The following is a 12097-nucleotide window of genomic DNA, read 5'->3' as shown; positions in this document are numbered from 1 at the left end:
CAAAATTTTCCAAAAAAAAGCTCCAAGCGCGAACAAAAAATAGAGCTTTAAAAAAACAATTACAGTAATGAAATCTCAACGTTTAGGCCCATTTTTTTTTTATGTGGATCTTATCTCAAATCAAAACACCGTCATCTAGACCAGAGAATATTAAGATGAATTTGTTTATTTAACCACAACACACACAAGTGGCTCATCTTACACGACATGTCGTTTTACATTTGCTTCTGAAACTGATGTAGGCAACCAGACGAAATGCAAAACATGGCCAAGCTAAGTCTCCGCGCATACAATCCAGAGCTAATTTGGAGGAGAAAATCCATACAAGCAACGGAGCTGGTCCTTATAAATTGATGAACAAGACTGGATCTGATGATATGAAAAATAGCTAGCCCACCCTTACATAGCAGCTACATAATGCTGTACCGGCATCTAGTTACTTTACAACTAAGCATCTATTGTACAGTTATGCACAAATGAGGCGGGCAGTAAGAAAAATCCTGTAAACAAAGGGGTTCTTTCTTGATATAACACGTCTAACTGGGGTTTGTGCTATCATCATAACAGAACTCCCGCTGTGCTCGCAGTCCCTTTCTGGTCAAGGGCTTGTCGACGGAGGCACATATGGCTCAAAGAGCGTCACACTGGGGTTCGCATCATACTGCAATATATTTGCGGCTCGCTCAAATTCCTCTCGGAGGATCTTGATGCTGAACTTGTCGACGACACGCCCAAGATCATGGGAGGTCTCGAAAGGGTCCTCAATGCAAATGAGATGCCTGTCGTTTCCAACACGTCTTGTCCAGTCCTTCATGTGCTTACTGAAAGAAGTGCCACATGGATTAAGAAAAACAACATGTCAAGCTAATTTATGTTCCACCTATGGAATATGGAAGAACACAAACATTGCTTTACTGCTTCAATGCTCAATTATTCATGATTCACTAATTGGTTAGAGAAGAATCGGTGCTCCCTCTATTAGTATACATGCAATTTATGCGACATAAATTTGATGCCATCAGATTCATATGAAAAAAATACTCATGATTATGATTGTGTTTCATGGAAACTAAATATTAAGTGAGTAATTGTTGGTCCAAGCCTTGTACTAATCAACAATAATACATACTACATCTACATTTTGCAATAAAGGGAATACCATACTAAATGTGACCGCAAAATAAATGCTTCTGGACACAAATAGGAATCATGAGATTCAGAAAGGGACCACAGAGGGAACAAAAGTTCAGCACAACAAGAACTGCAGCAATGAAAGGATGAATTAGTATGTATGCAACATACCTAATGATCCTTCCTGTACGAATAGATATAACGTCTTGCATGTAATCATGCTGATACGCCCAGTAATGGAAGAAGGCCCAAAGCAGACTTGAGACAGACTCTTTATTGTGAGCACCATAGTTCTTTAGCTTGTCCACTTGATCAAAGTAAGCGCAATGATTATCCTCCACAGTGACATTACAAGTTGCATCCATTTCCTGGCATGACAGACAATGTTAGTTGACAAAAAGAAATGGCACTGTTGTGAAACAAACGGCTAATGGTGCAACAAGCCAACAACATAGTGCAAATAAGTACTAGTGAACAGGCTCAGTATCATAGTTTCTACGCTGGATAAATGGGTAATGATGGGACGGGAAAATGTGAATCTCTTTACTTTCTTTCTTTCTAAACTGAAGTGTGTTCATTTTTTTCACTTATTAACCAATAACATCAAGATCACTACTGGAACATCAACCAGAATGTAGACCGGGCCGGAGCTTAATAATGGGCCCTAAACAAAGCAATATCAGCAGCAAAGTGATGGGCCACTCTAGCAATACAGGCTACATGCTGAGAAATTTTCTTGAGAAGGCCGGGCCGCCACCCAGGATGGTCGCGCTGACAGTCCACCAGTGATCAAGATATGCTATACCTCGTGGATTCTATCTGTGAGGAGGCAGACGCCTGGATGGGAAGCTGGAGCAGCCAGGCTTGGAGCAATTCTTCCAGGTGTTCATAATCATGTCTAGTTTCTAGCGACTTTTAGCCATAACAGGTGTTGGCTAAGTCCTGGGCATGTACCGTACACATTCTTTCTATTAATGCATCTACATGCAAAGCCTTTGTGTTTTCAAAGAAAATCGCAAAGATCCAAAATATACATTCTTTCAACTCCACTCACACAACCACTACACGCTTACAACACCAATTTTTCAAGTAGCAAATATTAGGTCCAAAATGCAGCATATGGCAATTTTTTCTGATGCCAAGGGCAACACGGTGCATGAAGCTCCCGTTTTACGCGGGTCCGGGGAAGGGTCAGACCCACCTTGTAAAGTCTCTAAGTGCAAAGTACTTTCCAGATATGTAGGTGGTAGACACACACTAGTATGTAGCTGAACGTTATTGTACAACAGCTGAACTAGGTTTACCTGTAGACATGGGAGTATTCCGCGCAGCTGTAAGAGATGGATGCACATTATTACATACCTGAATGAAGAAAAGAATTCAGATCATGATCATGTAAAGACAAGGATAATATTAATTCTTAAAATCATCAGAAACAGCCAACTCACGCATAACTAGATAGTGTTCCTTGGTATGTTTCATTAACACGACGAGATTTAGCCCAATGCTTCACAATGAAAGCTAATTGCCGTAACCTTCGATCTATTTGTGCATAATCTCTCAGAAGTTTTGTGTTAACAACAGCTAAAAGATTATTGACACATATATCACATGAAAGGCCTGTATCCTGATCCATAAGCTTCACTATTGGGACCCTTGCTCGAGTTAATGCCTGCAAATTTTCATTAAAGCAAGTCAGAAATTTGGCAAATAAGATCCCATACCCATACTAGAGAGGTCCTCAAAATGAAAATGATTGGGCCTGTATTCTTTTGCTAGGTTCACTAGGATTTCTCAAAGTTTGGATTTCCAGTTATCTTGGTAAGTATAATATTATATCTACACTTCCGTGTCCACTAATTCTAGTTGTTTTCACAAGGAGTAATATGGCAAATAGCTAACACTTAGACCATCGGTGAGATTTTTGTGTGCATAGTTCATAGATGATTATCTCACCTGAATATTCTGGAGATTACCAGCTTGGAGAATTTCTGCTAATTTCAGTATAATATCAACCTTGCTCATTTCCTTGTCGTCAATAGCTAGACAAAGATCAACGTCACTATTTGAGAAACCAAAGGAATTAGCACACGATCCATAGAGGTAAAGTTTTGAATTTGGCCATTCCTTGTTTATTAGTCTGCCCAGAGCTATTAGCAACTGCTCCTGCTTTGCAATTTCCTCTCTTGAGGGCACCAATGAGTCAAAGATTGACAAGAAATTAGGTGTAAATTGATCTATGCCATACCGACATGCCCTGGTTCTCCTCTGAAATCTTACTCTTTGACTTGATACATGATGCCCTCTAGAAAAGTCTGATCTGAAATCCTGCAAGATAAAAGAGCATGACTAGGGTGCACGACTAAATCTAACATAAGCATAACTTTATCTTGAAATTTGAAAAATCAGTTACTGAATTATTAGTGGCAACTAGCAAGTTCTTGAAAACGTATAAACCACGTATTTCATTATTAGAAAATCAAGTTACATGAACAAGCAAACATGAAAACTAAAAGACGGACCAGGAGAAAACAGATTTCCTGAAAACTTTGCAGATAAAACCCTAAAGGATAGAAAAATTCAGAACCATCCCTAGGGTTTCCTGCACTCGCCGAAACTAGTGGCCGCCACAAAACTCCAGCGCCGCCTAGAGGGAAGAGACGCCGAGCCTCCACCATTGCCAGATCGAAAGAAGCACCATCGCCAATGAGGCTTTGTGAGTCGATGAACAGGCCTGTTGCAAGCAGCAAGGCACATGTCGTTGTGGCACGTGGCACGTCGACTGGGGGCGTCCCCGTGCTGCCTTGGACCAAGATCCACCGCATCCCGTCGATGAAAAGTCGGGGAATAACGAAAGATCCACACCTCCGGACCAACCTCCTCATGCTCTAGAGCATCCACCTCGCCCCGGTCCCCAGTCCCGTCATGTATAACGATGAACACAAGCGACACGTCGAGAAAGATCTCGCAAGATCTGAAGAACGGCGAGAAGACAAAGGTGCCGATCTGAAGGATCGACAAGCACACATTGCCATCAACTCTGAGACGCTGTGAAGGTCGCCGCCGGTGTGGGAGTAGTGTTGAGGCAGATTTATTCGCCCAGGCGCCGATCCCACCACCCCAACGACGCACCACAGCAGACAAACCCCTACCTTAACTACAGAACGGAGGAACGAGGTGCCCCCTTCCTCCTGCCGCCGGAGCAGCAAGTAGAGGGAGAGGGGACCAGCGCCCTGGCCGGTGGAGATCGGAGGGACTTGGTCGCCGCCGCCCTGTCACGTGCGAGAGAGGAGAGCCAAAAAAAAGGTAGAAAATCGGTAATCAATTCTTGAAAATGTATCTGGGGCTCTGGGCAAACAACAACAGACCATAGTTTGCTTATACATGAATTAATAAATACATATGGTCAGATGGACAATTGCTAGTGTATTCTTCTGTGCATTTTTTGCACCCAGGTACCAACTTCACATAATGGTCATAAAACAAAATTATTCTCTGGTTGTCGACCGCCTCATGCAGGCGAACCAACCGAGAAACAACCCACAACATTCCTGATCCAACAGGTACGTTTCAGAAAGATGTGAGGCCCACCATGATTTCTGTCTCCACCCTATCTCTTCCTCTCTGGTACATCTCTCCTACGAGCTAAGGTTACTATGAGCCGTTGAGCTCTATCTCATGATCTCACTCACACAGACTACGGAGGCCACACGTGGCGGAGGAGAGCAGGAGACCGAGCCGGAGATGGCGGCGCCGTGGCGAAGGCACGGGTGAGGAAGAACCTACGGCTGCGACTTGGGGTTCAGGGTGGGGCACGCAGTCGCCGGAGAAGAACCTGATCATCCTCCCTGTTTACAGCGAAGGCCGGCTCAGCAGGGGACCAACGGAGGAGGCAGCTCGGGCAGAGCGGGGCAGCAACTCCAGCAGTGGGTGGCAGAAGCCTGCGGTTCAGCAGGCACTGGCTGGTGGGTCACAGACGAGAAGACAGGCAGCGGTGGTGGAGTAGACGACAAGGGCTGCAACGCGGAAACATGTAGAAGAAGGGTTGGGCGGTGAAACGCTTTCCTCTTATGGGTGGCTGGGCGGGATCCCAACAGAGCTAAAGAAGTAAAGGAGGAGGTGGTCTGATCGACTGTGTGCGGCTGGCGACGTGGCCGACGGTCACACACCAGTCCCTGTAACAAAAATGGCTTCACTGTCGCGAAAACTAATATGGGTAGCAAGAGCGCGCATGTTATTTGTGTTGTAAGCGTCGTTTAAGAACTTTGATCCCGGCACTGCTACCAAAATCTTGTAACTATTTGCCTTTTGGCATTAGTGTGATACTAGCATACTGAATGAATTTCACCATAGATGCAAATAGCTTACGCCCTAAGGGTGTATATGTGTCATTCATCATCATGTTTTGAAAATGACAGCAGTATGAGCTTGAGCTCAGCTTTACCAAAGCTCAAATAGATACTTTGAGCTCCATCTGAATGAAGCCATGAATAGGTTTATATCTGGAAGTACATTAATTAGTCTATTATAGGTTCGGGCTATGCTCAACTGAGCCTTGGAACTGGTTGTGCTATATGTTTGTCCATGACCATCTACGATAAACACAGTTAGGCTCGATCTCAGCCCAAACACGTGAAATTTAAGCCCGGAACCGCATAGCTTGTCAATCCAAGCTTCGTTGGTGCCATATTTAGTTTCTTACACGTTACTTGCTCAGAAAAAAGCAGACATAGAAAACAAATCTATTACTCAATGGAGTAGATATTATCAGTCAGTATCTACCTCTTAGTTAGGTTAAATTCCAGCTAGGATTGTACTGCATTGAATATTTCTGTTTAAGTTGTCAGTCCTATCAAAATAAAAGGAGAGACAAACAATTGAAATCAATTAATGTATTAGGCAAAGATAAACCCAACCTACTCCCTCCGGCCCTAAATACTTGTCTCAGGTTCAATGAATCTAGACACATTTTAGCCTAATTTGGGACAAGTATTTAGGGCCGGAGAGAGTACCATATTTCCCTCATGCCTGCCTCTCTCTCCCTTGCCACAGTCCCTCCCCCATGTGGCCATGTCTTGTCTACCCCAACTATGCTTCTCCTATCAAGAACGTTACACATACCATACAATGAATCAACACCAAGCAGCATGTTCTTGACTTCCCTGACACAATTTGATTAAAGCTATTTTTAAACTATCAATCTATGGAAGGGGACCTAGATCATTCGTGTGGTTACAAGCTAATGCAGTAATCAAGAAAATATAGTTTTAGAATGTGAAGACCAGTTTTGGAGTGTGAAATGCACAAAACTTCACATTTACATAAGGCTTTCTATGGTACACAGAATAGTTTCTCCACTACATGCTATTCCTTTGCTTATTTAACAATGTAGTCAGCTAGCTGTATCCATATCAATGGTATTCGCCATGAAGGCTCTCTATTCTCCATTGTTCCAGTAACTATGATTTATAGCTAAACGAAGAAATTGCAATCCGAAAAGAGTTGGGCAGTGAGTGGGTAGTCCAAACTCCGAAGCAGACTGAGTGAGAATATTTGATCAGGTGGTCCATATTAGCTTTATAGCGGCTAAACATCTAACTGCATACTATTTATTCAGCAGCCCCCCAAGATGCCACAACAATTGAATGGAAGTGTAAATGCATGTACTGGTAATGCTAGATGTTTCAACTGCTGGCTGTAATAGAATGTTGAATATTCAGAGTTGTTACAATAAAAAGACCAAACAGGATAACTAAATTACGACACGAGGTAACAGGCCTATTATAGTTTAGGTTAATATATTAGTATTGCATTGCTTCAACCTGCCTCTCCATATTTTCTACCTCCTTTTGCATCCCTGGAATAAATATAAATTAAAGAACAAGCACCTATACAATGTCAACCCATGCCTATTTTTCCAAAGAGCAGCCAGTGCTTGATCAGTAATTTGCAGTTCATGTTCCTTAAGACAGCGCATATTTACATGGTTTAATTTATCAAATGCATGGTCAGGTCAAATGTATTATAACAGTATGAGAACCAAAGAATAGGCCCAGTTGGTATTATTTTGGTGATATAGTTCAGAAGTGAGATCAGGTGTATTGCTGCAGTAGGAGAATGCCAAGCTCACAGTAAATAAATGTGGGAAAGAAGTTGAAGATTAGATTTCAGTGAAGCTCGCCATATCAAACATTCCAATGCACTTGGGAGGTGCACATCTGCTGGCTATGGGGAGAATTAACATAATCAGGCACCAAATGCAGTACAACCAAATAGCTGCACTTAATAATAGTAAAATCTACACATCAAAGAGCCTGGAAAATATTCAATTTACCTTACTCCTTGAGGCACTGTTTTGCACAACCACGCCCTTGGCCTCACCATTTCCCTCAATCACCACGGTCTCCATGAACTGTTCGACTATAGCATCTTCCTCCTTGCTGTCATCATCCTCTTCCTCTTTCTTTGCAGCAAACCTAACTTCACTGTTCTGATACGATACTTCCAAATTCCTCGCATGCACTACAGCCTGACCATGCACTCCATGCCCATAACGTACTTTCCCAACCCCATCCTCCAAGCCAGTTGCTTCTGCCAGGATCTTCTTACCTCTATCCACCTGAACAACATTCCCAGTGGGCAGCTTCCTTGAGGCATGACCCTGCCACCCCTGGTCACCTTGTGGCATGTTTGGCGAGCAGGGCTGTTGCTGCCGCTGACCTCTCTGTGGTACGCTGCCACTTGTGGCTGGACGGATATGCTGTTCTCCAAGGAGTGTCCCCCGAGCTGCAAATTGAGGCATATGCTGCTCTCCATGCGGCATCCTGCCAATAAATCCATGGACATTTGCATCCGGCGGCGTCCTAGATATAATGTGATCCTGTTGTTGCTGCTGCTGCTCCCTGTACATCATTCCAGCAGCTGTGCCACGGCCACTGGTGATTAGTGATGTATGCTGCTCTCCATGGGGCAGTCTGCCGAGCACTCCCTGGCCACCTGTGAAAGGTGGCATCATCTGATGTTCACTAGTATGTCTTCTATCGAAACCCTTTGGATGATTATAGGTCGGCTCCCTTCGCTGCTGCATTGCACCAAGTAAATCCGGCACCTCGCGACCGGCAGCCGATGCGGTGCCGAACCCAGGAGGCAACGGCTTGCCAAACCCAGGAGGCGGCGCCCCTGACCTTGGCTTCTCCGCCCTGTTCCTCGTGACACCATCCGCGGATCGGAATCCGCCTCCTCCACGCTCCGCATAGAGATCCACCGGCTGCGGGAAGCGAGGATCGGAGAACCGGTGCTGCGGTTGAGGGTCGGAGGAAGAGGGCCACGCGAAGCCCCCGCCGTGAACATGCGGTGGGGAGGAAAAGAAGGGCCCGACGGCGGCGACGGCTGGGTCGACGAAGAAGTTGTGCGGCTCGTCGAGGGGCTGCACGAGGGTTTGTTGCTGTTGCGGGCGCGGAGGAGGGTTTTGGAGGATACGAAGGAGGAGGCCGCCGTCGAGGGACTCCGACGTCGGCGGCGGAAAGTTGGTGGCGTATGGGGAGGTTGACGAACGGGGCGCGCCGCCGCCGCCGCCGCCGCCTCCTGAGGAGGCGTCGGCCATCGCGGAAGGTGGGGAGTGGTCGGTGCGCCCCGATGACTTTCCGGGCTTTATTTTTTATCCATCTCCTCCACATTTTGCCTTTTATATTTCACATGACCTTAACTAAATTCCAATACAGCATATATTTATCTTACTCGTTACAGCTAAATTTCTTCTAAGTACTGTATCAAATGATACCGCATGTCCTAAATATTTATGACATGTTTAATAACATATTTTAACTTACATTTGACATAATTCTGTGATAAGTATTTAGGACTAAAAAATACAACCATAACATTTATTATTAACGCTAGTATATTTTAGAAACAAACCGGGTCCTAATGGGTCCAAGGAGACGCACAACTGAAGAAAACAACACAAGTTAATTTTCACCTCCATCGATAGCATCCGAGTTGGAGAAAACTTCTAGTCCCACACCAGATGATCTAAAGGAGGCTTGTGATACGACATGCTCTAGGATGACACCGACGTAAGGGCATGGCCACGTAAATTATGTACTCGTCGTTGTGAGAATCTTTTAGAAAGAGTATGTCCTTTGAGTCCAATTGATGTAAAGTGGGATAAACAGTTGGTCGGGATATGCTAAGGATGCATGCATCATTCTTCAAGTTCCGTTGTAGAGGATTTTGTAGCATGGCATTTTGATGATAAAGGTCAATATTGTTAAATTGTCGATGTAAATATGGAGAATCATCAACGTGGGCAGGATGCACGGTCTAGTTTGAACCTGTAGGGATGATGAATTCGTGTATAAATAATTTTTGGAAGCATATTTGGTCTATTTCATGCCCCGCTAATATAAGAATGTTTATCTAGCATATTGCACATAATTCCTTAGCATTTATGACAAATTATAGGAGAAGGGGAGTGGATATAGTTGATTATAAGTGCCTATTATGTGGATCATGTAAGAAGATGGAGCTCATCTCTTTGGGGTTCTTTTGGAGCTTTTGGACAGCTTAGAGGTGAAAATAAGCCTAAACCCAAAAAAACTCGATTTTAAGCAGTTTCTGTGGGCAGACGGCTTCCACCATTTGTGTGTAGTGGGGAGAAGCTGCCATACCCCAGCTTCCCGAACTTCATCAAATCATTGTTTTTATTTCCCCCTATTGTTTAATCTATTTACGTCTAAATTGTCACCGCGCTCCACACGAGAGAACCCAATCGGATTATCAGACCGAAACGTTTTCTTCTGCGAGCCTGGACCTGAGCTACACATCTCTCTCCTCCCCATGGTTTCTCTGCCACGTGAAGCCGTCCCGATGATGTCTACGCACGCTTCTATTCTTGTAGACAGTGTTGAGCGTCCAAGTGTAGAGGTTTGTAGAACAACATCAAGTTTTCTTTAAGTGGATCACCCAAGGTTTATCAAACTCAGGGAGGTAGAGGTCAAAGTTATCCCTCTCAAGCAATCCTGCAATTAAGATACAAGAAGTCTCTTGTGTCCCCAACTCACCCAATACACTTGTCAGATGTATAGGTGCACAAGTTCAGCGAAGAGATAGTAAAATGCAAGTGATATGGATGGATATGAGTGGTAATAATAATCTGAAATAAATATGGCAGCAAGTAAACATGCAGTAAAATAGTAAATAAACGGTGATTTGATGTTTGGAAACAAGGCCTAGGGATCATACTTTCACTAGTAGTCACTCTCAACAATGTATCATAAAGAAATATAAATATAAGCACTTCATTATGCTATTCTGAACTACTATCTGGCTGGATGATGAACACTAATTCACCGTGTAGGGCTGCAAAAGCAAACCTCAAAAATGTATTCCCAAGTACTAATAAACACCCCACACTGTACTATGAGCATTCATAGGTGGTACTAACACACCACAATTTCATAGAGACATCCAACACAAATCATAATTCATTGAACAAGTATTCTGTGAAATATGGCCTAAGATACCCACACGGTGCAGACACTCCACCTTTACACACGTGGGACAAGGAGTCTCCGGAGATCACATAAGTAAATCCACTTGAATAGCATAACGACATCTAGATTATAAAGCTCATCATATGGATCTCAATCATGTAAGGCAGCTCATGAGATCATTGTATTGAAGTACATGAGAGAGAGATAAACCACATAGCTACCGGTAGAGCCCTGTCAACACCCGGATTTTTAAGTCCAGGTGCCTATTATGTCATTCATCGCAATCCCAGGATAATGTTGTTGCGAGGCATAATAGTCGAATATCACAGTCATTATTTATTACAATCCATAATGTCTTACTTGAATCACATGATTCATCTTACACAAATAGTTGATCTTTCAATCAACAACATACACCAGTTCATACATAGCGGAAGCGTAATAGTAAATGGACTCTCTAGTCCACAGGCCAACTTTTGACGTCAGAAACCCCTAGTTGTCGTAGGCGTCCTGCTGGTCATCCTCGTGATAGTTCTGTTCCTCCTCGTACTCTGACCATTTGAATAGCCAGGGACAAAGCCGTAAGTACTTCAAGTACTTGCAAACTAATACTATTATAAAATGCCAATTAAAGGTACTAAGCTCTAGTTTAACTTGCATAAGCCAAATTTTAGTTCACAAGCTTGGATCATGCGCTAACTAACTTAAGTGGGAACATGATGTCTACGGGAGCTTCTATTCTTGTAGACAGTGTTGGGCCTCCAAGAGCAGAGGTTTGTAGAACAGCAGCAAGTTTCCCTTAAGTGGATCACCCAAGGTTTATCGATCTCAGGGAGGAAGAGGTCAAAGATATCCCTCTCAAGCAACCCCCGCAACCACAAAGCAAGAAGTCTCTTGTGTCCCCAACACACCTAATACACTTGTCGTATGTATAGGTGCACTAGTTCGGCGAAGAGATAGTGAAATACAAGTAATATGGATGGATATGAGTGGTAATAGTAATCTGAATGAAATATGGCAGCGAGTAAACATGTAACAAAACAAGAAACAAACGGAGATTCGATGCTTGGAAGCAAGGCCTAGGGATCCTGCTTTCACTAGTGGACACTCTCAACAATGATCACATAATAGGACTACTCTACACTCTTGTTGGATGATGAACACATTGCGTAGGATTACACGAACCCTCAATGCCGGAGTTAACAAGCTCCACAATAATGCTCATATTTTAGTAACCTTTAGTGTAAGATAGATCAAAAGACTAATCCAAGTACTCGCATAGCATGCACACTGTCACCTTCATGCATATGTAGGAGGAATAGATCACATCAATATTATCATAGCAATAGTTAACTTCGCAATCTACAAGAGATCATGATCATAGCATAAACCAAGTACTAACACGGTGCACACACTGTTACCTTTGCACACGTGCAGGAGGAATAGAACTACTTTAATAACTTTGCTAGAGT

At 43.6% G+C, this 12097-nt stretch overlaps 1 protein-coding gene across 1 annotated transcript; it reads right to left on the bottom strand.

Moving 5' to 3' along the window:
* Nucleotides 1–322: 322 nt before the first annotated feature.
* On the bottom strand, nt 323–8741 carry LOC124649964 (UTP:RNA uridylyltransferase 1-like). The gene is made up of 6 exons (XM_047189531.1): nt 7466–8741; nt 3088–3459; nt 2580–2803; nt 2436–2493; nt 1303–1499; nt 323–821 (listed from the first exon to the last, which is right to left on the bottom strand). The coding sequence occupies exons 1-6, from the start codon at nt 8732–8734 to the stop codon at nt 599–601; spliced, it is 2343 nt and encodes a 780-aa protein (XP_047045487.1). The 5' UTR covers nt 8735–8741; the 3' UTR covers nt 323–598.
* Nucleotides 8742–12097: the final 3356 nt, after the last annotated feature.

The sequence above is a fragment of the Lolium rigidum genome, chromosome 4 (genome assembly GCF_022539505.1).
Source record: "Lolium rigidum isolate FL_2022 chromosome 4, APGP_CSIRO_Lrig_0.1, whole genome shotgun sequence".
Classification (NCBI taxonomy): Eukaryota; Viridiplantae; Streptophyta; class Magnoliopsida; order Poales; family Poaceae; genus Lolium; species Lolium rigidum.
The sequence above is the reverse complement of the archived record's forward strand: the minus strand, read 5'-3'. Positions and strand labels throughout refer to the sequence as shown.

Coding starts and splice junctions, on each gene's coding strand:
- LOC124649964 (XM_047189531.1), bottom strand. CDS start 8,734: ATGGCCGACGCCTCCTCAGGAGGCGGCGGCGGCGGCGGCGGCGCGCCC. Junction 3,460..7,465: donor ACAGTGCCTCAAGGAGTAAG/GTAAATTGAATA, acceptor TTTATCTTGCAG/GATTTCAGATCAGACTTTTC. Junction 1,500..2,435: donor GAATACTCCCATGTCTACAG/GTAAACCTAGTT, acceptor CTGTCATGCCAG/GAAATGGATGCAACTTGTAA.